Genomic DNA, 27,480 nt, shown 5'->3' with positions numbered 1-27,480 from the left:
AGCCAGAAATGCCTTTACCCGAGTGATTGTTTTCCTTCCCTATTTAGCACAGTCGGTTCTCATATGCAGTATCAAATGAGCAAGAATTTATTTGTTTGTCAGACAAACCAGTGCCAGGGTTCATGAATAGCAGGTGGCTTTTCTTTCAGTCACCCTGCTGGCTATCCTGAACAATTTTGTTATGTATTCCTCCCCCATTCTATCATATCAGGATATACTTTACAATCCTCTGGGTTAAATTGTCAGATAATCTTCAGGAGCTGTGTTAGCTAAGTAAAAATTCTGTACTTTGCTAGTATCGTAACTACAAATGATAAAGCAAACATATAGATTTGAAACCTGAAATATTTGTGTTAGGGATGGTACCTGAATGTTACAGCAAATAAGAAATATATTTAATTATTCATGTATTAACAGCAGCTAGGATTGGATTTGCTTAGAGTTGGAAAAGCCATAAAATATTGGCAGAGGGAAAAGTGATTAAGAAAATATTTGAATGTGCCGAGATGAATAGATTAACACTGGAATTAAAGAAAAAGAAGAAACGGAATATTACACAGTATGGGATCTATTTTATCAATGGCTGGAAAATAAAACAAGTTAAAATTGAGTAGATGAATATATAGAGAAATAAGTTAAGATCGTTATAAAGATAATAGACATAACAGATAATGGCTTATAAAGAAAATGTGATTATTATTATATTGGTAAGAAAAGTACTAATTACAATTGTTAGCACAAGATATATCTACCCAGTCGACACACTGTTTGAACGAAAGATGGATTTATTGTAAGTATTTTTTTTTAAATTACAAAAAAAAGTCAGTGTTAACTTTTAGCAACCCCATAGACAGACTTTCTTCCTGATCATTTTTTCCTAACCTGATCCTTCAAGTCTTTCAACCATGCATTCATCACCACTCTGACTTCCTCCACCTTGCTTCTGGATCATCCTCTTCTTCTCTTGCCCTTCATCAACAATTTTATATTCACCATCCATGCAATTTTCCTGATATAAAAATGCAGGTGTGCCATTGCCTTCTCCCCCATAGTATGAATTGATGCCTCTGCCTTGTCACTGTCTCCGGCATCTTCTTGTATGTCACTACTGCTCAGTATAGGTACCTGCTTGATTTAGCTGGACAGCTAACAATCATACCTTGGGTGCCCCCGCTGGGAATAGGTATTCTTGTCATACACATACAGATTTCTCCACTCATCCCTGTTCCCGCCATGGTGAGGTAGCACAGCAGGACTCAGGAGGGGGATATTGGTACTACTACTACTACTACTAATAATAATAATAATAATAATAATAATAATAGCCACCATATTGATAATTTGGGGAAACAAGAGATAAGATATTATCAGAGGAAGAAATATTTAAATAATTAAATAATGTTAAATAAAGCAATAGCAATAAGACTTGTACACCGCTTTACGATGCTTTATAGCCTTCTCTAAGCGGTTTACAGAATTAGCATGTTGCCCCCAACAATTTGGGTCCTCATTTTAACTGACCTCAGAAGGATGGAAGGCTGAGTCAACCTTGAGCCTGTGAGATTTGAACTGACAAATTGCAGGCAGCCGGCAGTCAGCACAAGTAGCCTGCAGTACTGCACTCTAACCATTGTGCCACCGTGGCGCATATATGATGAGAATGATGAGAAAGGGGTGGTATAATATAAGCATGCTTTTCTTTATATTGCCATGGTCTTTTGATGCATTACAGAGTTTCTGCTTAAATACAATTTGGATATATGCTTTGATCTAACAGTAGCCTTTCTTCTTCTTCTAGTGATGGATGGGCAGATAGAGATGAAGTCATTGAAGGTTATGAAGCAGAAGCAAGTGGAGGCATCACCATTAAGCTGCAGTCTCCAGAAGTCTTATCATTTGATGACTACTTTTTGAAAATAAGACTGGAGACCAACAAAAGAAATCCTTGGTTCCCTGAGTTTTGGCAACATCGTTTCCAATGCCGCCTGTGGGGCCATCCACTAGAGAACCCCAACTTTCGAAAGAATTGCACTGGTAAATATTTAAATATGTTTCTTGTCTAAACAAGTCTGAGCAAGTTTTTGTTACCTTCCCCGATTTAAATTTCTTTTCTTACTTTTCCAACTCGATTGAATAAAAAGATTGATGGAGGTATGGAGCGAGCCACACAATCTAATATTGTTGTTGCTGTCAGCATGGTGCTATGTCATTGGACAGCCTCCAGTTCGCCACTTGATATTTCGATGAATAAATGAGTGAATGAATGAGCTCAGATCCTTGCATTCTAGCGGTGAATGTTCAAATATAGTATGTAATAATAATACCTGGTGTATTTAGATGTCTTCTGGCTCCACTTAAGTTATTCTTAATTGCTTTTTTCTTTCTGCTGTGCTGAAGCAGAAGTTTTTGATTGATTTTGAATTGAATTTGTAGGTGGTAAAAAAAATAGAATAAAGGCTTGGTTTGATTGCTAACAAAGCTTTGGGCTTTTTTCTTTCTTTCAGAGTTTCATCTATGATGTTAAAATGCTTTTGAGCATCTTATATGCAGTTTGTGTTTCACATTGATAGATAGCATTGAAAGTGATAAAGCTATTCAAAAACTATCTGTATAGTGTGACCAGGACTTTAGTGGTACATCACAAAATGAAAACAGTAGCTGTTGCTATTGTGCAGTAATATACCAGTAGTAGTATATAATGTGATAAGATTCTAAAGACCACTAAATCTTTGTAGCTGCAACCAAAATAACTGGGTATTAACATTATTGTTCTTAAGTAATTTGTATGAAGTGCCACAAACTACTTCTTACACTGAACTCAAAAACTTCAATTTCTATTAGCAACAAATGGAAGTTTATACTTCCATTTTAGCTTATCAAACAGAAATGTTTGGAATTCTTTCAGATCATCAGCTTCATACCATGAATGAACTAACACATTTATCAACTCCTGCAGAATATTTATCATGCTTCTTGGATTACAATCCAAGTGGTGCAATAATGAAAATTGTGTTTTAATTAGCACGTAAATAAGGCACAGTGGTTAGAATGCAGTACCGTAGGTTACTTCTGTTGACTGCTGGCTGCCTGCAATTTGTCAGTTCGAATCTCACCAGGCTCAAGGTTGACTCAGTCTTCCATCCTTCCGAGGTTGGTAAAATAAGGACCCAGATTGTTTGGATGGGGGGCAATATGCTGACTCTGTAAACTGCTTAGAGAGGACTGCAAAACACTGTGAAACAGTATATAAGTCTAAATGAAATTGCTATTGCTATTTTTTTGGCCTAAATTGCTATTCCTGCCCTAAACAAACTCTTAATAGTTTATCAGTTAGTGTAGCAAAAAAAAAGCAAGTGGAAATAAATAGGATGTAGGCCCAGGAATATAAGAGTATAAAAGACTTAGGTACCAAGAGCACTCTGTTTCTCCATTTACCTACCACATGCTTCGGGGATGCATTCAAATAGACCATGAAGACAATGGTGCCTTCCTGGTTTTGATAGTAGGTTGCTTCAAAATATGATTAATTGTGTATCCAAGCAATGGGGAAGAATGAGCCTGCAAAGATTATGGGGTACTATTGCCCCAGGATCAGAGGTGGTATTCAGCAGATTCTGACCAGTTCTGGAGAACCGGCAGCAGAAATTTTAAGTAGTTCAGAGAACCAGCAAATACAACCTCTGACTGGCCCCACCCCCACCTATTCTCTGCCTCCTGAGCCCCAGCTGATTGGCTGGGTCTTCTTTTGTTGCCCTGCATAGGAGAATGGAGTTGGAATGCAGGTTAGTGGGGTGAGCAGGGAATAGGATTTTGCAGTATCCTTCCCCCAGGAGTGGGAGGGAATGGAGATTTTACAGTATCCTTCCCCTGCCATGCCCACCAAGCCACACCCACAGAACCAGTAGTAAAATTTTTTGAATCCCACCACTGCCCAGGATACAGGGAATTTCTACCGTGGTTATGTGTTTTTATGTTCTATTATTTCGTGAGCAGTCAGGATTGTGGTTCATAATAAGAGCTGCTATGAAATTAAACAAGTAAGATATACTAATAAATTTACCTTCTATGGATTTATCTGTTTGCTCTTTAAAGATGAGCATGTTGATAACAATCACTAGGTGGGAAGTACTTCCTTTATGTGTCCCAAACACTCCACGATTCAACTTCATAGAGTGAATTTTCCCTATCTAAAATCTCTCATGCATATGTTTATATGCCTGAGTCATGTTCTCCACCCAAAGCATTTATCTGTGTTAAAAAGCCTCAAATGTTTTTCCCCAAAAGAAGCTATACTGCTTGCTCTAATGTTTCTGTTGATTTTTTTTTTTCATTTTTCATTTTGCTATTCCTAAAATTCTGTCATGGTCTACATCTTATATCATGTTCTACTACAAATGAAATTGATTAATAATAAAAATACGTATATAAAAAGGATGTAGAGTTTGTGTTTTGTAATTTGGGTGTGCGTGCTAATCAAGTATCATAGCATTACTGATTCAATCCTTTCACTAAGTGAAGTTGAAGAAATATGTACACCTGAAGAAAATGGCATTTTTTCATTATTTCCACACTACCAAATGTGGTTTACATTGATTTTTGGTCATGAGGTTATATTTTTTTCATTGAAAAAGAATTCATCCCTTCTTGAAGTTTGCTTGGCTTCACTGAAGTCAAGCATGGAAACAAGATGCTAGAATAAATGAACCTTGTGGCTTTTCTCCACAAAGACTATTTGTAGTTTTGCATGCTTAGGTTGTCTCAGATCCCCTGCTATTTTCCACTTGTGCATAGTTGGTACCATGCTGACTACATAAGTGGTGGCATTTCTTTTTGAAGTCCACAGTAGAGGAAAAGAATTATTTTTTCCATAATGTCATTCTAATACTTTAACAAAGTTATCTCACTGCTATTTTGTTTCGTGGGAAGAAAAGGGGATTGTTCATAACTTAGTGAGAAGCAGGAAATAAAATGGATTTATATAAAATACATTTATGGGTGAGGGGTTCCCTTCAAAGTAATTGCATGAACATGCTGTGATTCTACTTTTCTCCCATGAAAAGGCCTACTGCAGCAGATAATTGTTCCAAACATTATTTTAATGCTTTCAAAAATCAGAAAAGATAGTGCGCATTGCTCCTTCACTGTGGGTCGATATACTAAAAAGGCAGTCGCAGCAATGAAGAACAAGGATAAAATTTTATTTCTTTCTCAAGTTTAACTTGTCAAGAAATCTGGCTGTGTTTTGAGAATACGTCTGGGTGAGGCAGTGTGGTTTTTCATGCAGTATTAGGCCAATCTGCTTCATATACGAACATTATTTGAAACTCATCATTAATACAATGGCCTTCTCCTTAAAGTAGATTTTATTTTTGGATAAAGGGCACAGTGTCGTAGTGGGATATCTGTGTTTCAAACACCAGCTGCTTTAGAGGCATATTTCAAGAACTTCTAATTGTATTTTTAGTGTGCCCAAGAGAAATCTCTTTATATATGGTGCAATTTCATAAAACTATTTCAAAGTTCTCGGACATGGCTCAGAGGGGAGTGAAATGGATTAGATTTTCCCCTTGGTGAGTGGAATGTGAGTTACCTGAATAGTAATGGAAAACTGGAAAGTATGGTGACTTCCGAGCTGCTTAGTATTGAATGACAATCAGCTTGTTTTGTTCCACATTACAATATAAAACCAAGTATGCTGGTGGAAGGGCAGCTTTTTGCTAAATACTTTTACAGGAGACAAACATTCTGAGATACCTGATTAGGTGAGGTGGAATTGATTGTCACCTCAGCTCTGGATAGATTTTAAATTTTTCTGACTGATTATGAACATGTCAATTAATTAATTTTTCATCTCTTGTATAATAATTTCTCAAAACGTGGCAAACATGTTCATTTCAACTTCTATATAGGCTTAAGAACCTGATATCCATCTATGCCCATCACTTCCAATCTCCTTTTCTTCTCCCTTTCTGGTTAATTCTAAACTGGATTAGTTCACTTGTCTAAACATGTGTCTATTAAAACTTGGCTGGCATCAGGGAATGAATTATTGCTAAAATGCTACATTGATCTTAATGTGATCTTGTCACTGCTGTTCTTATTCCTTCTTTTTAAAAATTAGTTCTGTCTCTTTTTTTCTTAAAGAAAGGAACTGATCCAGATGGCTAGAAAGCATTGCTATCAGTGGGTGTGTTACAAATTGGACTGGAAATAAGAATGATAATAGGAAACAATTGAGCATCAGGGAAGCAATTATAGGGAGAAATGATGGGTGTAGGCCACAAGAAAATCCAGATTTTTCCCCCTTATTAAAATTTTACTTTGTCACCATGAAGTGACATTTTGAGGAACATTCTAGGCCCTTCGACATTGACCTAAATATCCAATCACTAAGTTTTATCATGTCTTTAAACATTCTGCCTATCAAAGCTTTTAGGAGTACTAAGGGTTGTATCTTCCAATCTGGATACATTTCTTTCAGAAGAGGTAAGAAATTGTTTGGTGTGCAACACCAGTATTTTATAAATTTGCGCTAGAAAGTTAGCTAATTTTGATTGCAATATCTGGCTGATGATATCCTTCTGTTGCTTAATGAATTCTGTTTCTTGATGCACTCAAAGGAATCTAATTCACAGTTTGGGATTTGTTAAGGTGTGGAATGTTCATGAATCTTTTGAAAACAGCTTGTTGTTTCACAAGAAAGACACTGTCAGGGTTCCAATGGATGCCCTAATTAATTCATGAGCCTTGAGCCAAGTTTCAAAAGAAATCCAATTATTTATTAGGAGAAACATGTCAGCATTTTCCCAAGTGCAGTCACCTCTGCCCCACGTAATTTACTGCCCACCTATGACCCTGTTTTCCCCCTCCTCCCAGGATGTGTCATAAATTACATTCTCCAATGAAGCACTTTCATGGGCTGTAGCAAACACGCCTCTCCAGCTGGCTCTAGCAACCTGGGATACAATCTGGAGAAAGGTATGCGTGGAATGTGCTTCTGGTCATAGCAACCAAGCTGTTCCAGCAGTTCTCCCCCCTCCTGTCTATGGCAACTCAAAATGAAAGGAGTGCTTTATGAGTTGACAGACACTTATTCTATTGTTGCTTAACCCACAGTAGGAATTGTATTAATAATAAACAACTGGGACTAATAATAAAAGTCTAGGCCTAATATAAATATATATTTGTGCTAGGCCTAGACTTTTATTATTTGATAGGCCTGATAATATTTTAAGATCAAGTGGTTCTGTCTTAGCTGAACATCTTTGCTGTAACTCTTCTTGGCCTTTTAGTCATGTGAATTTACTTTCTTGTGCTAAAGATGCTTGATGCATTTTCCCCTTAAAATGTGTTTATATGCAGTCACTTTATATGGAATATGTTCTTCTATGAAGCAATCATATGGTGGCAGACTCATTACACTTGATATGCAAATTCCACATCCATGAGTAATGCCATCATTTACGTGTAATTTCCCACTTAAGCATCCTTCTGACAAGAACAAATATGATATTTGCATGGGAAATTTCTAAGCAATACGGCTCAGACATAGCAGCATCTGATCTCATCTTTGCAGCACTGTATAAAGAAGTCAGTATCATTCTAGTGTCAATTTGGGTCACTGGAGAACTATCACTTTCTGAATTGCAAAAATGACAAATGAAGTATACTACAGTGCTTCATTGCAAGCTGGTTTCTCACAGAAAGATCAGATCAAGATAATTTGGGCATAGTTATGAATGCTGAAATGCTTAATTAAGTTTGCATGATTGATTTTTTGAAGGGACTAATGGTCAAAATATCAACCTCCAAAACATAGCTACAGTTTTCTTAAGGCAAGTTTTAAGATTTGAAATGTGATTCCTTCTTAGATGCAGAGAGCTTGCCAAGAGCTTTGTGTCTCATCTAGTGCAGACAGCAAATAGGCCTTCTTCTGTGGTAGTACGATGTAAGATATGTACTCATCTGGGACATTTGGTTCATGGTGAAAGGAAATCCCAAAATCTATGGAACCATCAGGCCCTAACCAAAATTTAACCAGTGGATGACCAATTTCAGGAGCATGGGCTTGGCTACTCAATCCACATAATCATATGGATGTGAAATAACCGTGACACCTTTTAGATGATCTTGACCTCTGCTAGCCTGCCCACATTTTGATAATATCATCAGAAGCCCTTCACACTTACCAGCTACCAACGGATATTTTCTGGTTCATTCAAAAATAGCACATTTTGTTAATAGCTATGAAGACTCTCAATCATCTAGGTCATGGTTATCCCAAAGGTGGTTTTCCAAAAGGCAACTGGACTTTCTTGGGTTTTTTCCTTGAACATGTTTCACTTCTCATCCAAGAAACAGAACTGAAGAAGCTTCTTGGATGAGAAGCAAAATGTTCCCAAGGTAAAAACCAAGAAGGTCAGAGGTGGTATTCAGCAGGTTCTAACCAGTTCTGGAGAACCGGTAGCAGAAATTTTGACTAGTTCAGCAAACCGGTAGCAGAAATTTTGACTAGTTCGGAATACCACTGCTGACTGGCCCTGCCCATTCTCTGCCTCCCGAGTCCCAGCTGATCGGCTGGGTCTTCTTTGTTGCCCTGCATAGGAGAAGGGAACTGGAAAACAGATTAGTGGGGTGGGGAGGGAATAGGATTTTGCAGTAACCTTCCCCCAGGAGTGGGGAGGGAATGGAGATTTTATAGTATCTTTCCTCGGGAGTGGGGTGTGAATGGAGATTTTACAGTATCCTTCCCCTGCCACACCCACCAAGCCACACCCACAGAACCAGTAGTAAAAATATTGAATCCCATCAATGAAGAAGGTCCAGTTACCTTTTGAAAACCACCTTTGGATTTGTTTGTTTTTTTAAATAAAGTTTTTATTTTTTACAACAAACATACAAATAAAACATAAAAACTTAAAACCCTCTTTCAATTATATACATACAGTGTGTCAGTTGGTTACAATCTTTTGTGCAATCCTTTTTTTTACCATTACTCACAAGTTATATAAATTCTCACTTTATTAATCTAGCTTGTGCTTATGTAATATCAATGATTAAACATTCATTTGACTAATTTTTCCATCATTTTATACAAGATATTCTAATTTTCATTATGATTTAATCTTATACATTCATCCAATGGTTATATATTTTATATTGTAATCTATATCAATCTATTAACTTTTATTGTAAGGCTTACTAATCTATTTTTTTACCATGTCTTTTTATCTAACCATTGATAAAATAAATCCCATATCATATAAAATTGTTTATCCTCTTGTTCTCTAATTTCAAATGTCAATTTACTCATTTCAGCACAGTCCATGATTTTCTTAATAATTTCCTCCTGCATAGGTATTTTTTCATTTTTCCAATTCTTAACAAATACAACCCTAGCTGCTGTTAAAACATTTACAATCAAATATTTCAATTCTTTACAATATATTTCCAGTATAATTTCCAATAAAAATATCTCAGGTTTAAAGTCTATGTGTTGTTTTATCATTTTTTCCAACCATGTGTGGATTATAGTCCAATATCTTTTTGCATCCGAGCATGTCCACCACATGTGGTAATATGAACCAGGTATCTGATGACATTTCCAACATTTATCCGATTTATTCTTGAACATCCTCACAATTCTTGTTGGGGGTAAGTGCCACCTGTAAAACATCTTATACAAATGTTCTTTATATGCAGTTGACATTGCCATTTTATAATTTTGAGACCACAATTTTTGCCATGTATCTAAGCCAATCCCATATCCAAAATTTTTCCCCCACACAATCATTGTTTCTTTTACTTGTTCTTCCTCTAATTTAAACTCTAGCAAATGTCCATAAAGTTTTTTTATTACTTTTTCATCAGTACCTGTCAAAATTTTATCTAAATCGGTCAACTTATCATAGGTATCTTCTGTTTTAACATCTTTATCAAATCTAAATTGTATTTGCAAATATGAAAACTAATTCATTTTTACACCTTGTTCTTCCAATGCTTGCATAGATTTAAGTTCACCCTTTTCATTCAATATCTCACCATATCTAACTGTTTGTTCCTTTTTATATATTATTGGATCAGAAAAAGCTTCAATAGTGGATAACCATAGTGGAATTTTTAATTAATATTGCTTTTTTATCTTCTCCCAGTTTAGAAACAATGCTTCTCGAATATAATGTCTTCTAAAATACCCCTGCGTTTTAGTTCCCTTATACCAGAGGAAGGCATGCCACCCTAACAGCAGGTCATGTCCTTCTAAATTCAAAAGTCTAGTATTCCTTAGTGTTATCCACTCCTTTACCCACATCAGACTCATTGCTTGGTAGTATAATTCCCAATTGGGCAAAGCAAATCCTCCTCTTATTCTTGCATCTTGTAGCAATTTAAGTTTTATTCTCGCTTTCTTCCCCTGCCAAATGTATTTTAGCACTATTTTGTTTAAATCTTCAAAAAATGCTTTCCCTAATCTAGTTGGAATTGCCTGGAATAAGTACAAGATTCTAGGCAATACATTCATTTTAATTGTAGATATTCTCCCAATCAGTGATAATTGTAAATTTTCCCATTTTATCAAGTCTGTCACAATCTGTTGTTTAAGATAACTATCCTCCTTAAGCGTGCTACATCTTGGTGTTATGTGTATCCCTAAATACTTAACCTTATTTGTAACCTGGATCCCCCAAACTTCCTCCAATTCTTTCTTTTGTCTTACTAACATGTTCTTTGCTAAAATCTTTGTTTTATCTTTATTTAGTTTCAAACCTGCTACTTTCCCATACTCTTCTATCTTTTCTATTAGTTTAGGTGCTGACTCCAATGGATCCTCTAATATAAATACCAGGTCATCTAAAAAAGCTTGTAATTTATACTCTTCTTTTTAAATTTTCATTCCTTTTATTTCTTTTTCTTCTCTGATGTTCCTATTCAGCACTTCCAGTGTTAACACAAACAACAGAGGTGACAGTGGACAGCCTTGTCTAGTCTCTTTTCTTATATCTATAAAGTCTGTTAACTCTCCATTTATCATAACCTTTGAAGTTTGTTTATGATATGTCGTTTCTATGGCTTGATTAAATTTTTTACCAAAGCCCATTTGGTCCAATTGTAACAGCATAAAATGCCAATTCACATTATCAAAAGCTTTTTGTGCATCTAAAAACATCAGAGCCATTTGTTTTTCAGGACGTATTTTTCATAGTATTCCAGTGTATCTAAAATTATTCTCATATTATCTTTAATCTGTCTCTTTGGCAGAAATCCATTTTGATTAGGGTGAATAAAATTGTTTAAGTATCTTTTCAGTCTTTCTACTAGAATTGAAGCAAAAAATTTATAATCTGAATTTAATGGGGATATTGGTCTGTAGTTTTTAACTTGCTGTGGGTCTGTGTCCTCCTTCGGTACAAGTGTGATATATGCTTCTGACCATGTTTTGGGTATTCTCTTCTTTGCCATAACCTCATTGATAACTTCTAATAAGTGAAGATTCAATGTTTCCTGGAATGTCTTATAAAATCCAAACTGTCTAGACCTGGTGCTTTCCCAATGTTTTGCTTTTTAAAAGCTTCTGTTAATTCCATCATTGTTATGTTACTTTCTAACATTATTTCAATATCTTTGGGTATCTGAGGCAAATTTGCTTCCTGTAAGTATTGTTGAATTTTTTCTTCCTGAACATACTCTTGATGGTACAGTTTTCCATAATAATCTTGAATAATTTTTTTCTTCTCTGCATTTCCATAGCATACATGTTCTTGTTCATTTATCAATTGATTTGTCCTTCTCGAGTCTCTTTCCTTTCTCAGTTTATATGCTAGTCATCTGCCTGGTTTGTTTGCATCTTCAAATAGTTCTGCTTAGCATTTTTAATTTTTTGTGCTATTTCTTCTTTTTTCATTAGCCCCATTTTATGTTTAGTTATGTCCATTTTAATTTTAATGTCCTTTTTTTGTGGAAATTTCTGTAGTTCTTTTTCAAACTTCTTGTAGTCATCTTCCAATATTTTAAAGGTTTTTTTCTGTTTATATTTCTTTTCCTTATATAGTCCATTATCAAGCCTCTTGTATAAGCCTTCATCATGTCCAATATCCTCTTTTGTATTTTCTTTAAAGAAAAAAGTCAATTCTCTCTCAATTTTCTGTTTAAAGTCTTTTTCCTTTAATATCATATTATTTAAAGTCCATCTAGATCTCCTTTTTTGTCCTTTCCATACAAGTGTTATTGGATTGTGATCTGCCCAGGTACTTGCTTTTATTTCAATGTCTTGTGTGTTAGAAAGCAATTCTGTTGATATCCATATCATATCTATTCTAGACCATGATACATATCTATTTGAATAAACGGTATATTGTTTATTTTCCACATTTCTCTCTCTCCATGCATCTTTTAAGTTTATCTCATCTACCATTTGAAAGAAGGATTTTGGCAATGTCTTTCTAGCTTTCTTTGCTGTTTTTGTGTTTTATAGTCCAATTTGTCATTTATTATTCCATTAAAATCTCCCATCAGACAGATATTAGCATAGTCCAGTTCAATTATTTTTTGATGTAATTTCCTGTAAAAATCTTCTTGATTATCATTTGGAGCATAAATTGCTATTACAAGTATTTTTAGATTATTGTCTGTTATCTCCATCATCAAAATCCTTCTGTCATCATCTGTATATATTTATTCCACAGGGATTGTATCTCTAATGTATAACACCACTCCTCTCCTTTTACACTGTGTCAACGCTGTAAATAATTTCCCTAATTTTTGTTGTTTCAATATATAATCATATTGTTTTTTAATATGTACTTCTTATAGGCAGATTATATCAAATTTTAATTTCTCTAACTTATGAAATATTTTTCTTCTTTTAATAGCTGAATTAAGTCCATTTATATTAATTGTAATCAGTTTTCTCTCATCCATTTTAGACTTTATAAGAAGGATTTGTTGCTCTAGTAGATCTTGGTTCTCATTGCTCTCTGGGTATACCACCTACGACTCCTTCTTCTTTTTCAATTACTGCTATACATTCCTCTTGAAATTCAATTAACAATTCTTCTTTTCTTGTATCTTCCTCCCTTCCTCTGAAATATTCCAGATAGAATAACTCAGCTTTTTCAACTGTATCAATTCTGTGTCTTTGTTCCTGCCAGGTAAAGATGAGACCTTCTGGTATCAGCCATTTGTAATTTATTCCTCTCTTAACTCTTTGGTCAGGAATAAATATTATCTTCTTATCTCTCTCACTCTTCTTGGTACCTGTTTCAGTACCACTATTTCTTTATCTTTGTACTTTAGTGTTTTTTCTCTTGCTGCCTGCAGTATTTGTGATTTAATTATTTTCTTAATAAATCTGATATGAACTTCTCTTGGCAATTTATTTCTCATTGCATATCTTGTATAGACATGAAAAACCTCATCCATTCTATCCATCATCTTCTCTTTAGTTACCTCTAATGCTTCTGCCAGGATTTTTGTCATCATTTCAGCAAGGTTTTCACCCTTTTCTTCTTTTATATTTTGAAATCTAAGATAGAATTTTGATCTATCAATTCCCATCCCAATGATTGCAGAGATCTGCCCTTATCTCTTTCCACTTCACTCAATTGGATATCCATATCTCCAATCTTCTTATCTCTTTGTACATCTTGTTCTTCAATTTTCTTGATTCTGTCCTCATATTGCATCATCATCTGTTGAATATTTTCAATTTTCTCATCTGTCTTTTCAGTTCTTTGCTCAATATTCTCCATTTTCTTTTCAATATTATCTGTTTTTTCTTGTATCTTTTGAATTCCTTGCATAATCATCTGCAGTGTCACTTCTTTCTCCTTCTCTTGTTGTAACATCACCTGTATTGATCATTGTCCTCCAGATGGTGAATAGGAAGAAGTTGGGATTGAAGAAGCTGAGGCTGGTATCTTTCTGCTCATCTTAGAATGCTTAATAGGAAAATTGAGGAGAAAAAGCAAGAGCAGCCAACTGCCACTCCAGTTTAAAAAAAAAAAAAATTAAAAAGGGAAGAGAAAAAATATTCAGGCACTTGAATACCTTAATACAATTGGTTCCAATTATGTAGAAAAAAAGGGGGGAAAAAGGAAAAAAATGAAAAATAGAAAAAGGATGGAAAAAAAATAGGAAAAAAATTTAAAACCCTTGCTAAAAAGGTAGAACAAAGGGAGGAGGGAGGGAAAAATGTGGTCTTATTCCTGCATCAAAGGACTCAAGTCCAAATACAAAAATCCAATTTGTGGGGGGAGTAGGAAAAAAAGGGAAAGAGAAAATGCAATTCTGTCAGTAAGCAAAGCACTGCCACTATATGTTCGAGGCTCTTTACTAAATCAAATAACAAAATTTCCAGTTCTCTTTTCAAGATCACTTCAATCTTCTTTCTTCAATTTCAAATCCAGACTCCAGCTATCAGTAGTTCCACAGAAGAGCACCTGCAAACAATCTACATGCTCTTCCCACTATCTTTTCAACGAAAAGCACAGAGTCCTTGAATGTAACAGCAAATGTATCAACAAAAAAGAAAGGAAGGAAAACAATGTATCCAAGCCTCCAGGTGGCAGGGCTACTTATTTCCCTTTCCTTTCCCTTTCCCTCTAATATTAAAACCAGGAATAAAAAAATAAAAAGAATCTAAAATTATTAAAGAGAAATAACAAGAGAAAAAAAACTTTTCCAAAGAGTTATTTTGAAAGGAAAAAATTAAAATTAAAAAGGAAAGACCAGTCCAGTTGAAAAATTGAAAAGTTTTACCAAAATCCAAAGTTCCAATAAAAAGAAAGAAAAAACTTCAGGTTTAATTTGTGCTTAATCTCGCTGCTTAAGCACTTTTATCTTCAGTTTTAAATTTAATTTTTAGTCTTTTAGGGTGTTCTCTCCAGAAAAAAATAAGTAGAAAATTATCTCACCAAACTGACACACTTTCTTTCCAGCTTTCTTCCGTTCTGAAGCTGTCCCAGCTTCAGCAGCTTTAATGGCTGCCTCTCCACTGCGGGGAAAAAGGGGCTTCTCCTGGATCTGCCAGGGACTTTGCGATGTCCCTGGGATCAAGAGGATGTGCCCTCCTCAGTCACCATCTCTATGGGACGGTTTAGGTCTGTTGGGACCATCCTGCAACAGAGATATCAGCAGCGATCTTAGAGCTTAAAGATCGCATGCTGTACCGCCGCAATGCCAGCTCAGCCCTCCATCCCTTTGCGTTTGTTAATAACTCTTCACCTCTGAAATTACTCCCCAAATTCCCAATTGCGCCAGATGCTGTATTTGTTTTTCAAAAATAGAGATGTCCACTAGATGGCAGTAACAGGTACAGAAAATGCTGATGCTTTATTATGATGATTTGATTTTTTGAATCCCAAATCTTGAACCTTTGAAATTCCTTCTGCTTTGTGGACTTTCCCTTAAATTATATGAGTAGATGAGCTCTTTTTCTTACAGTGGCAGACTGGATGTTGGGTGTTTCTGTTTTAATTGTACTTTAATATTTTACTGTTTATTAGTATGGAGTAGTGGTGGGATTCAAAAAATTTTACTACTGGTTCCTTCTGGGGGAAGGTTACTGCAAAATCCCCATTCTCTCCCCATCCCACTAACCTGCTTTCCAGCTCCATTCCTGTGCAGGGCAACAAAAGAAGACCCAGCTGATCAGCTGGGACTCAGGAGGCAGAAAATAGATGGGGGCAGGGCGTGGTCAGAGGTGGTATTTGCCAGTTCTCTGAACTACTCAAAATTTCTGCTACTGGTTCTCCAGAACTGGTCGGAACCTGCTGAATACCCCCTCTGGTATGGAGCCTTTAAGAAACTCAGAGAAAAGAGTTCTTATTGGTCAAGATCACCCATGTTTTGCAATACCACTTCTCTGGTTGTTGGTTTTATTTTCTAGCCAGAATTACTTGGGGGCGGGGGTCATCAAAAGTCATACCACAAATCAATAAAACTACCACCTTCATCACTACAAGCTACACTTTGCATGATTTTAGAATGAGGAAATCTCTGCCATTGTTAGGAAGACATTAACTAATGTTCTCAATATTCAAAATGTAAAATAAATAAATGTATCATTTTTACTGGTGCATCACTCCCATAAATTTTGATACTATGCAACAGCCTCCAGAACTATTTTGGAAAATACATTGTCCCATATTGTTTTAGAGTAGAGAAAGGAAACTTGTCATATTTCAAATGCTGCTGAATAATAGGATAGCCACTGGTGAGAGATGTTGAAGATCAGTTATAAGATGAGGATTAAAAATTGTGGATTTTGTGGTGGGGTATTTGAAGCAATGGTGGAATTTTTAAAATTTTTCTTAAACTACCGGCTGTCTAAAATACTGATATCACTGCAGAAGAATATTCTGAAAAGAGTTTCTTTCATTTTCAATTAGGAAATAATACTTTGTCTTCTGATTACAGGCAATGAAAGCTTAGAAGAAAACTATGTCCAAGACAGTAAAATGGGTTTTGTTATCAATGCAATCTATGCTATGGCTCATGGCTTACAAAATATGCATCATGCCCTTTGCCCGGGACACGTTGGACTTTGCGATGCTATGAAGCCAATTGATGGAAGCAAACTTTTGGAGTCTCTCCTAAATTCATCATTCACTGGAGTCTCAGGAGAAGAAGTGCGGATTGATGAAAATGGAGATGCTCCTGGAAGGTACTATAAGAGCATTGTTGTTTATACACCTTATAAGTCTGAACATAAATGTCTGTGTTTCTTCTACTAGATTCTATTTGTAGTATATATAAGAACATTCCAGGAAGATCATTAAAATTAGTAAAGAAGATCTGTAACAAGCATACTTTGTGGGCAATAAGGGTTTATTCTCTGCTTGTCTCACAACAAGACTCAACTCAAGATGGTCTTACAAGGCCTGACATGTCCTTTCAGAAAGAAAACAGGATAGAGGAGCTATACTAGTTCACTAATGTCAGTGAAGTACAGAGGTGAATTGGCTGGTTGTATCTCTGAAGTCATTTGCTTCATTCATCCATTCTTTTCAATCTTATTAAAGCAAACCATATGTATATTTCAAATTAAGGAGGGAAATTTCACAAAGAAGCTAGCAGGGATATCTTCTTTTATCCCCAAATCTGAATTGACTATAAATAGCAAAAAGAGCCCACGGTCATCTTTTAGATATCCTTAATAAAATCCCAGATGATAAATGAAGCTAGTGTATACATTATAACCTTTTACTGAAAGCATGAGCCGAGATATTTTTATTTATTTTTTATTGTTTTATATCAAACATTTCCTTTCTATGTTGAGCAGTCTGCTCTCTAGGTGTCCAAGGTGTTAACATACAATCATACAAACATCATCACCGTTATGATCATGTGTGTGTGTGTGTGTATGTGTGTATCTTTGGTTATTCGGGTTATTTCCCGCATAAAATTGGAAGTATCTAGGAGCAGCGTTTCGATGAAGTCTCATTCATCATCTTCAGGCTTGTGTCTTCGGCTCTGTGCTTCTCAGAGTTGAGAATTCTGAGAACTCTGAGAAGCACAGAGCCGAAGACACAAGCTGAAGATGATGAATGAGACTTCATCGAAACGTTGCCTAGATACTTCCAATTTTACAGGGGAGAAAACCCAAATAACCAAAGATCCACATACAAATACCCGCGAAAACCTCAGAAAACAAATATATATATATATATATATGGCATTCAGCTTTGTTTGGGTATTTTCCCACGTCATTGTAGTTGTGCTTTTAAAGTTGTAGCAATGTTTCGGCAGAATCTCATCTGCCATCATCAGGCTTCTGTATAGTGTTCATCTGTGAGTCAGACTTTTACAGTGGTTTCAGATATAAATTTGGGGCAGCCTATTGCTGTGCCAGAATGGTTTTTTCTTCATCCTGATTGGTTGGGAGTCTTGGTCTGTGTTTATTGGTCTTGGAGTTTGCTGTGTTCTGCTTGATTGGTGTTTCTAATATCTTCTGTCTGTTTTTTGGCTCTTTTTGTATCTTGATTGGCTGGCAACATTGTGTTACTTTATTGGAGGCCTTTAGTGCAGCTTGGCTCTGTGTAAATGGATGGCTATCATTAGTTAGGAAGCTAGGTTTCATCTGGGTGCCTGCTTGGGGTGTGTTTGAGTTGGAGGTATTGGGGGGATCTGTTTGTGCCCAGGTGCTTGTCTGGCTAGTGGTGTGGATATTTTTTTGTTTGTGAGTGCAGACTTCCAAATGATTGACAGTCTGGTGAAATCATCTCTTCTATTCATGCTTTCTGGTCTTTTTGCAATCTCTATGGCTTCTCTGATGATTCTGTGGCTAGGGTTTTCTATGGTGGCTAGGGTTTTGGTGCCATTGAAGTTGATGCTATGACCTGTGGCTTCCATGTGTTGGACTAGTGAGGAAGTGTGTTCCAGCTTTTTGACTGCATTTTTGTGTTCATCCAGGTGGGTACTTATTCTTCTATTAGTCTGTCCAAAGTATGTGGCTGGGCATGATACACAGGGGACTTCGTATATTCCTTGCTTTTCCCGGTCAATTTTATCTTTGGGGTTTCTAAGGATGGCTACTATTTATCTGTCTGTTTTGAAGGCAGTCTTGATGTGATGTCTGTGTAGTATCTTACTGATTTTGTCTGTAGTACCTCTTATGTAGGGCAGGACAGCTGTTCCATAGGTCTGTTCATCTTCTGGGTCTCCATTATGTCTCAGTGTGTTTTTGTGGATCAAGTCGGTGATTTTGCTTTTGTGGAAGCCATTGGCTGTCAGTACTTTAGTCAGGGTGCATAGTTCAGTCTTTATGTGTGTCTTGTCTGCCAGGCGTTTGGTTCTGGCAATTAGTGTTTTAGCCATGGAGTTTATCTATGCTGGGTGGTGGTGGGATTGGGCATTGAGGTAGCGGTTGGTGTGTGTTTTCTTCTTTTCAACGCACAATAATGGTGTGTGGATCCAGGATATCTCCACAACAAAACTTACAAGGCCATCACACAGCCCATTATATCAACATCAACTCCATCAACCAATCAAGAGGCAGCAGCGCAGCCAACCAGCCCAGTACACCAGCCCCCGCCACCAGTATTTATAGAGAGATGGCAGCTCCGATCACACACTGCTTGCACTGGCACGAAACCTAAAGCACCAGCCTGAGGATGGTGAGTGGGACCTCACCAAAATGTTGGCAAGATACTGTTAATCTTACATGGGAAAAGACCCGAACACACCTAGAGCTACATACCTGTACCCGTGAAAAACTACAAATATATATATAGTAGTTCACATTACTCTGAGAAGCACAAAGTCAAAGACACAAGCCTGAAGATGATGAATGAGACTTCATTGAAACATTGCCTAGATACAATTTTACACGTGAGAAAACCCGAATAACCAAAGATCCACATACAAATACCTGCGAAAACCTCAGAATATATGTATACCACAAATGTGTGGTAACAAAGAGATTTGATTTAAGTTAGTGACTAAACCTGGCAAGGCTGTCATCAAATAAACATATTTTTGTCCCTGATAACAGCCTGCTTTCACTTCAGGGACATTTAGAGAAAACATCTTCTGAAGATGATATCACTTGCTAGATTCATACAGGAGTGACTAGTTTTTTAAATATCAAGGTCCCCAATCTACTTTATGAGGAACTTGAAAAGTCAGTGCTTTGTATTTTGGCTTGGAAAAAGTCCCAAGTCACCAGCTATTAGAGCCATAGTGGCATAGTGGTTAGTTTTGCAGGCTACTTCTGCTGACTGCTGGCTGCCCTCACCAGACTCAAGGTTTACTCAGCCTTCCATCCTTCTGAGGTGGGTAAAATGAGGACTCAGATTGTTGGGGGCAATATGCTGACTCTGTACACTGCTTAGAGAGGGCTGTGAAGCAGTATATAAGTCAAAGTGCTATTGCTATTATTATTAAGATTTCTAGGCATCTGAAATGTTTATATTCCCCCCTCAAACCTGCTTGCTTCTCCAATCACCAATACTGAACCTGAATTAAATTAGCAGGCCTGTTTACTTCTGTCTATAATATGACCAGGGCACTATCTTGCCTTGTCTCCAGACAGAGAAAATGTGTGTATTTTGTGCTTTCCCATTTTGCACAGTTGAAAAGAAGCAAGAATGGAACAAGTTTTAGGAAGCCTTTGTTCAAAAATTCCTTAAAAGAAATGCTTTGAATTATTTAATTATATACAATGAAAAGTTGAATCACAGTGGATGACATAGGTCAGAAGTCCAATGGTTTTCTGTTCACACATTTTGTTTAAACACTCCTGGTTTCAAAGAAAAGGAAACTCCAAAAGGTGCGTGGAATGGATAGAATGAATTGTAATGCTTCTTGTATTGCACTTTCTTTGAAATCAAAGGTTCACAGGCTAAAGTTGCTTCTTGCTCCAGCAATGTCATTTGTAGGAATCCTAGGTGTCTTGGTGACCTTGAACACATTTTACCACTTTTGATTAATTCCCCAGTTGCAGCCATAAGCAGGTGGGAAGATTCACTGTCGTGGATGACTGTTTTTAAAAATGACCCTGAATATTCATGTAATTGCTGGAATCTTCTCTGGTTGAATTGTTTATCTTTCACCCATTCTAACATAATGAGATTGCTTCTTGCCTTAGTTTAGGGGTGCTTCCCCCAATCTTGAAATAGTCTGCAGTCCAGATCCCTACAGAAACATACTCAATGTCTATAGAGATTCTCAGTCATCCAAGTCATGATTGTCCCAAAGGTGGTTTTTTTCAAAAGGCAACTGGACTTTTGTTTTTCCTTGAAGACTTTTCACTTCTCATCCAAGAAGCCTATTCAGGTCTGACTGAATAGTTCAGAATGGAAGGATTTATATTCCTTGCAGTCATCTGGTCATTAGCATTCTTTCTGAGAACCACTGAGACCACTTGGGGGTATATCTATGCCCTCAGGGTCACTTGAATAGGCAAAGAAAAGTCCAGTTGCCTTTTGAAAAAGCACCTTTAAGGAACAAAAGCACCTTCTACTTGTCTGCTCATAGCTTAACAACTTCTGTCAAGATTCTTCTCTGAGTCCCCATTAATATCATGCATTACACCAGAATATTCTATTCTAAATATATTTTTATCAGTGGCAAGTTCAAAACTTCTCATTTGCTACAGCATTTTGTCATTTTTAGACCTTCATTCTGTCTTTTGTGATGCCTAATAGTTTCACTCCACATTTTGGTTATCTATTCTTTCTACTATCTAGTATTCAATGTAAGTGAATACTTCTAGTGCCACTTTGACACTTTATAATTAAGAAATATTTCAAACATAGCATCTTTTTGCCAGTAGAACCAAAGACTTAATTCATGGGTGTCTTTTTTTTTTTTTTTTTTGCTTGAAGGAGAAAGATGAGGCATGAGTGAAGCTCTGCTGATTATGCTGGTGTTTTTATAGGAGCATCAGCAGAATTAATTGTCCTGGGTTACAAGTGGGTCATTTAATTTGTTGAAGTGGATCAATATTAGACTATTGAACTCGGGTCTATAATACTCTGCCTAGCACATCAGGGCTAATATATACCAAGGTCTGAACTTTTCAGTGCAGTTTAAAATTCTTTCTCTTTCTCTCTCTCTCTCTCTCTCTCTCTCTCTCTCTCTCTCTCTCTCTCTCTCTCTCTCTCTCTGTGTGTGTGTGTGTGTCTGTCTGTCTGTCTGTCTGTCTGTCTGTCTCTCTGGCTCCCTCTCTCATCTTTCTATCTCTCTATCTTTCTATCTCTCTCTCTCTATCTATCTACAGCTCTCTCATCTCTCTCTCCTATCTCTCTCTGTGTCTCTCTCTCTCTGTCTCCCTCCGCCCCCTCATATTATTAACCTTTCTTAATAAAATACTGTATGTACACCTTTTTATTAAATAAAGTGAGAAGTCACATACAGAATTTGGAATAATTCTGTATGTGACATTGAATAATTCTGTATGTGACATTGAATAATTCTGTATGTGACATTGAATAAATAAAGTGGCTTGACAGTATTACAATGCAACTACTTGCAATAATCCTGAAGGAGCAAAGTTTGATACTATCTACAGTATTCATAATGCTCAACCATGGCATTCTTCTAGGCCAGAGGTCTCCAAACCACCACTCATGGGCTACATCCTGCCTCCAGAAGGCTTCAACCAGCCCACCAGCTCTTCCTAACCGGACAAGGAAAAGGAAGTTGACTGGAGGGTTGCTTCCTTTACCTGGCGAGTAGGTGGGAGAAGTGACTGGTTGGGCACTGGCAGGGGTGGGATTCTACCGGTTCACACCTATTCACTAGAACTGGTTGTTAACATTCTAAGCAGTTCGGAGAACAGGTTGTTATAAGAGATTAATGGCCCAATCATGTAAGGAAGGCAGGAAGGAAACATTCTGGTGTTGCTTACAGAAACTGCCTCTCCATTAACCCTTATTACATTCTTGACAGGACTAGACTTCCTGTCTCAGGAACTTCTCTGGAGATTTTTTTCCTCCTTTGCTGGTATTTTGCTTGTGTGGAGCGACCATTCAAAGTTACAATGGCACTGAAAAAGTGATTTATGACCATTTTTCACACTTATGACTGTTGCAGCATCCCCATAGTCACGAGAGGCCAGGTGATGAGATACATGCCACGATGTGAGTGATGTTGAGTTGGCCACACCCAGCCAGTCACATGACACTAAGCCATGCCCACCAACTAAGCCACGCCCACAAAACTGGTTGTTAAAAAAAATGAATCCCAGCCCTGGGCACTGGTCTGATCCAGCTGAGCTTCTGTTTATTTTTATGTTTTATGCCCCATTTGCTAATGTTTGACATTTTTCTTATATCATTTGTCCATACCAGCACAGCATTCTGTTCTGACCCAGCTCCCCAAACACAGCAAACCCTCTGTAGTGAAATCAATGATTCCTTTATTTGGAGTGCCAGCAGCCCCAGCAAAAAGTTCCTCTCTCACTGCAGGCTAACAAGTCTGTCTGGCAGGGAGATGAATAGTTGTCTGTCATATCTATTCATCTCCGCCTCCTGCCTTTTATCCCCAGAGGTAAGGTAGGGCTTTGCTTGCTGCGGTGGCTCTTCCGCCCCAAGGATCAGCCCATAGATTTCCACTGCTCTCCTCTCTTCTGCCTTCTGCACATCTGTGCATCAGGCACTGGATCCAGCTGTTCCTCCTCTTCCTCATCAGCCACCTCCAGACCTGGAGGCTGTTGACTCTCCATCTGAGGGCTGAGGGATGCCCAGGTTCTCTCTCTCTCTGACAGCTCTATTCCCTCTTCCCCTCAGAGCTCTCAGGTTGCCTTTATGCTGGGCCCAACTTCCACGCCTCCTCCTCCTCATTTGATTTGGCTGCTGGAAGTTCCAGCGGCCGACAGGCCACAACACATTGTTTCTTTGTAATCATCACATTCGGTTTTTGTTGTAGTTGTGAATCATTGAGCAAAATAAAAGGCATTTGTTCCATTAATTTTTTTCCACTCATTTATAAAACTGATTTTAGAATGTTTCCAAAATGTCCATTATGGCCCTCAGACTGAAAAGTTTGGAGACCCTGTTCTAGGCCAACTATGGGTTCTGGGAGTTTCGGGCACTATTTTATTATATTTTCATTTCTGGGAGTTTCAGGCACTATTTTTTTATGTTAATGGGTGGTTCCAATCAATCCTCAGGAAGGGAGGTAAAAATTCAGGGCCTTAGGAACTCTGCTCTGGCTTTGGACCTTTCCTAGATGTAATTAACATCTGTGTGCAACTGGTGGGAAAGGCTGTCTGTTGGTTTGGCATGAAAACCTACCTCCAGAACACATAGGGATATGGCACAGAGGAATTGCTCCAAGGTGAGAAATCACCAAAAATAAGTCATCTTCGATGTGAACAACAATATGTGCAGCTAAGAACTGTGCAACCTATTAAATCTTATTCCTGAACAAGATATAAAACTATTAGAAGTATATGACTCATCTGAGATTTGATTGGTACAATTGATTTTTATGATTTGTTTGAATTTGATTCAAATATTGAATAGCTTCCACAAATTGAGTTACTATGTTGAAGAGAATCAGAGGCAGACTGAACTGATTCAGTTCAAATGCTTGATTCAGTTCAAAAGTACCCGAGTTGGAAAGCAGTGATTTAATTTAGTGTATAAATTAATTTGGAGATCCCATGAAAAATTCAGTTTGAAGGGTAATTCAAGTGAATCATCTCTTAATTTTATATATGTTTTCTTATGTTTTCATGGGTATTTATATCAGCTTTATTCAGGTATTTTCCCACGTCTTTATATTTGTGCTTTTAAAGTTGTAGCAACGTTTTGGCAGAATCTCATCTGCCATCATCAGGCTTCTGTATAGTGTTCGTCTGTATTGTGTTCGTCAATACAGAAGCCTGATGATGGCAGCTGTTCATCTTCTGGGTCTCTGTGTGTCTCAGTGTGTTTGTGGATCAGGCCTGTGATTTTACTTTTGAGGAAGCTGTTGGCTGTCAGTACTTTGGTCAGGGTGCATAGTTCAGTCTTTATGTGTGCCTTGTCTGCCAGGTGTTTGGTTCTAGCAATTAGTGTTTTGGCCACGGAGTTTATCAGTGCTAGGTGGTGATGGGATTGGGCATTGAGATACCAGTTGGTGTGTCTTTTCTTCTTGTATATGGTGTGTCCTAGTTTGCCATCTGTTTTTTTGTAGATTAGTAAATCTAGGAATGGTAGTTGTTTCCATGGTGAATTTGATTTTGGGGTATGTGCTGTTTAGGTGTGTTAGGAAATTGTTTAGGTTTTCTTTTCCATGGGGCCAAATCACAAATGTGTCATCAATGTATCTTAACCATAGTTTGGGTTTATGGATGGCATTGGCCAGGGCTCTGGATTCGAATTCTTCCATGAACAGGTTTGCAATGATGGGTGACAGTGGTGACCCCATGGGGGCTCCTTCAATCTGCTTGTATCTTTGTTCTTTGTATATGAAATATGTGTTGGTTAAGCAGTGTTCTGCTAGTTCCAAGAGGTGTTTAGGTGGTTGGTATTTGTTTTTGATGATTTCTAGTGTTTCTTTCACCAGGACTTGAGTGAATAGTGAAACCACCTCAAAACTTACAAGCAGATCTTTTTGTTCAACGTGTAGGTCTTTGATAATTTCCAAGAGATGGTATGAGTTTTGTACATGTGAAGCTGCTGCTTCAACATGGGGCTGTAGCTGCTTTGCTAGGTATTTGGCTAGGTTTTGTAGTGGTACTCTTTTGGAATTGACCGTGGGTCTGAGAGGTATGCCTTCCTTGTGTATTTTTGGGAGGCCGTATAGTTTGGGGCATCTGGAAGATTTTTCTCTTGGGATGATCGTCTGTTAGATCTCTTTGCTCATGTTGCTAGTTATAATTTTCTTCTTGGTTGTTTTTTCCAGATATGTGGTTGGGTCCATGTTTATGGGTTTGTATGTGGAGTCTTGGAGTAGGTCTTTTGTTTTGTAGTCTTTTCTGTCCATTACTACTGTAGCATTCCGTTTATCTGCTGGAAGTATGATTATGCTGCTGCCATTCTTTGGGGCTTGCAGGGCTTGTAGGGCTCTTTGTTCGTCCTTGTGTAAGTTGCCTTTGGGTGGTTTGCTTGTGCATAGGATTTTAGTGACTTGGTGTCTTATTCTATCAGCTTCATCTGAATTTAGTTTAGTTAGGCTGGATTCCACTCCGCATAGGATGGATTCTGTGGGGATTTTTTTGTGTGCTGTGGCATAGTTGAATCCTTTGGTTAGGACATCTGTTTCTGTTTTTGTGAGTTCTCTTTTGGAAGCATTGTATACTAATTGTTTTAGGTGTTGTTGTGGGTTATTGAGGGCTTTCTTATCATGTTCTGACACATACAATGAAGATGAACCCAATACACGAGCCTGATGATGGCAGATGAGATTATTCCAAAACGTTGCTACAACTTTAAAAGCACAACTATAAAGACATGGGAAAATACCCGAATAAAGCTGAATAGCATACATATATACATACATACATACATACATACATACATACATACATACATGAATCAATTCTTCACACAACTCCACAAAACGTCAGCTGTCATTGATAATTCACTGTAATCTGGTTAAAATTAAACTTGCAATGTTGAGGTGTGAAACCTTTGAGTGGCTACTACATGGAACAGATCCAGAGGGGCACTTTGCTTATGAGGAAAGCACTTCATTAAATGATTTGGGTGACCTATATGTAAAGTCTCTTTGAGCTCAGCTGGATGACTGGTGACTTCATACCTATGTCCAGCTTGTTTTCTTAGCAACAATGCAAAATATTTTGCCATGGCCTTTTTCCAAGATGTTTTTTGATAACTATCTTTAGTTTGCACATACATTAAAAAGATAGTCGCGGTTGGTAAACAACAGAAAGGAACAACAACCAGTTTATTGCCAAATATCAAAATATTTTCAAAGGTTGTACCAATGATTAAACTTTTGTTTGTCCTACTGCCTTTGGGAGGGAGGGGTTGTTGGGGAGGGAACTTGTTTTCTCTCTGTTTGCCTTCAAGTCATGATTCCTCACTATTTGTCATACAAGAATATATTTTGTAATTATTGTAGTTGAAAAAATGAGTTAAATTTCACCTTAAAATGTATCTAAATGTATTAAACAGTACTTCCCAAAGGTGCTTTTCAAGAGGCAACTGGACATTCCTCTCTTTTTCCTTGAAAACATTTCACTTCTCATTCAAGAACCTTCTTCAATTCATGGGTGTCTTTTTTTTTCCTGAAGAAGCTTCCTCAGAATTTAAAATAACTTCTTGGATGGGAAGTGAAATATTTTCAAGGAAAAAAACAAGAAATTCCATTTGCCTTTTGAAAAGCACCTTTGGGACAACCTTGACCTGGATGATTGAAAATCTCCAGTTTCTTTGCTAAGGGCACTGCTTTATTTTCCAAAATTTGTTTGACAAAATTGTACTTGGTTTTTTGTTGTTGCTTTTTTTCTGTATACTGTTGAAGACTCAGCTATCTGCCTGGGTGTTCTTTGTCTCACTTTATCATGGCATTAAAAAAAAAAAAAAGAACCCTCCCCTTGTTCCGTGTCCGTCAACCTGATAGACAAAGGACTGCCCCGAAGAAACATGACTTTTGCAGAAAATAGGCCTCCTGAATAAGACTACAGGTAGTCTTTGCTCAGCAACAACAGTTGGGACTGGAAACTTAGTTGCTATGCAGCTATGCAGTCACTATGCAGAAAGTCACGTGACCTCTGGCCTCACTTCCTCTTCAATTGTAAGCGAGGTGGCATAATTGCTAAGCAAAACGTTCAAGTGACCAAAACATATGATTTTATTTCTGCCTTCTCCATTAATTCTGCTGGTAGAAAGCTGGTTGTGATGCGTATGAATCATGATCATGTGACTGCTGAATGCCATAACCATAAATATGATGATTGATTGCAAAGTGGGCCTTTTTTCCCCATTGCTGTCCACAAGGCAGTCAGTAAGTGAAGACTACTTGCAATGGATCTAGACTGCTGCAATCCTGATGACCAGTACATGGCAGTCAAGAAGTAAGCTTTCT

At 37.3% G+C, this 27,480-nt stretch overlaps 1 protein-coding gene across 1 annotated transcript in view; it reads left to right on the top strand.

The window, feature by feature from the left end:
• GRM1 (glutamate metabotropic receptor 1) overlaps window positions 1–27,480 on the top strand; it is a 211,197-nt gene that overhangs the window by 140,057 nt on the left and 43,660 nt on the right. Inside the window, exons 4-5 of the mRNA XM_026705629.2 lie at window positions 1,799–2,034; window positions 16,414–16,660. Of these exons, the coding sequence (XP_026561414.1) occupies window positions 1,799–2,034; window positions 16,414–16,660 (483 nt within the window). The remainder of the gene's footprint in view (window positions 1–1,798; window positions 2,035–16,413; window positions 16,661–27,480) is intronic.

The sequence above is a fragment of the Pseudonaja textilis genome, chromosome 1 (assembly GCF_049901715.1).
Source record: "Pseudonaja textilis isolate UNSWEBS1 chromosome 1, rPseTex1.2, whole genome shotgun sequence".
In the NCBI taxonomy this organism is placed as follows: Eukaryota; Metazoa; Chordata; class Lepidosauria; order Squamata; family Elapidae; genus Pseudonaja; species Pseudonaja textilis.
Note: the sequence above shows the minus strand (reverse complement) of the source record. Positions and strands in the feature narration are given on the sequence as shown.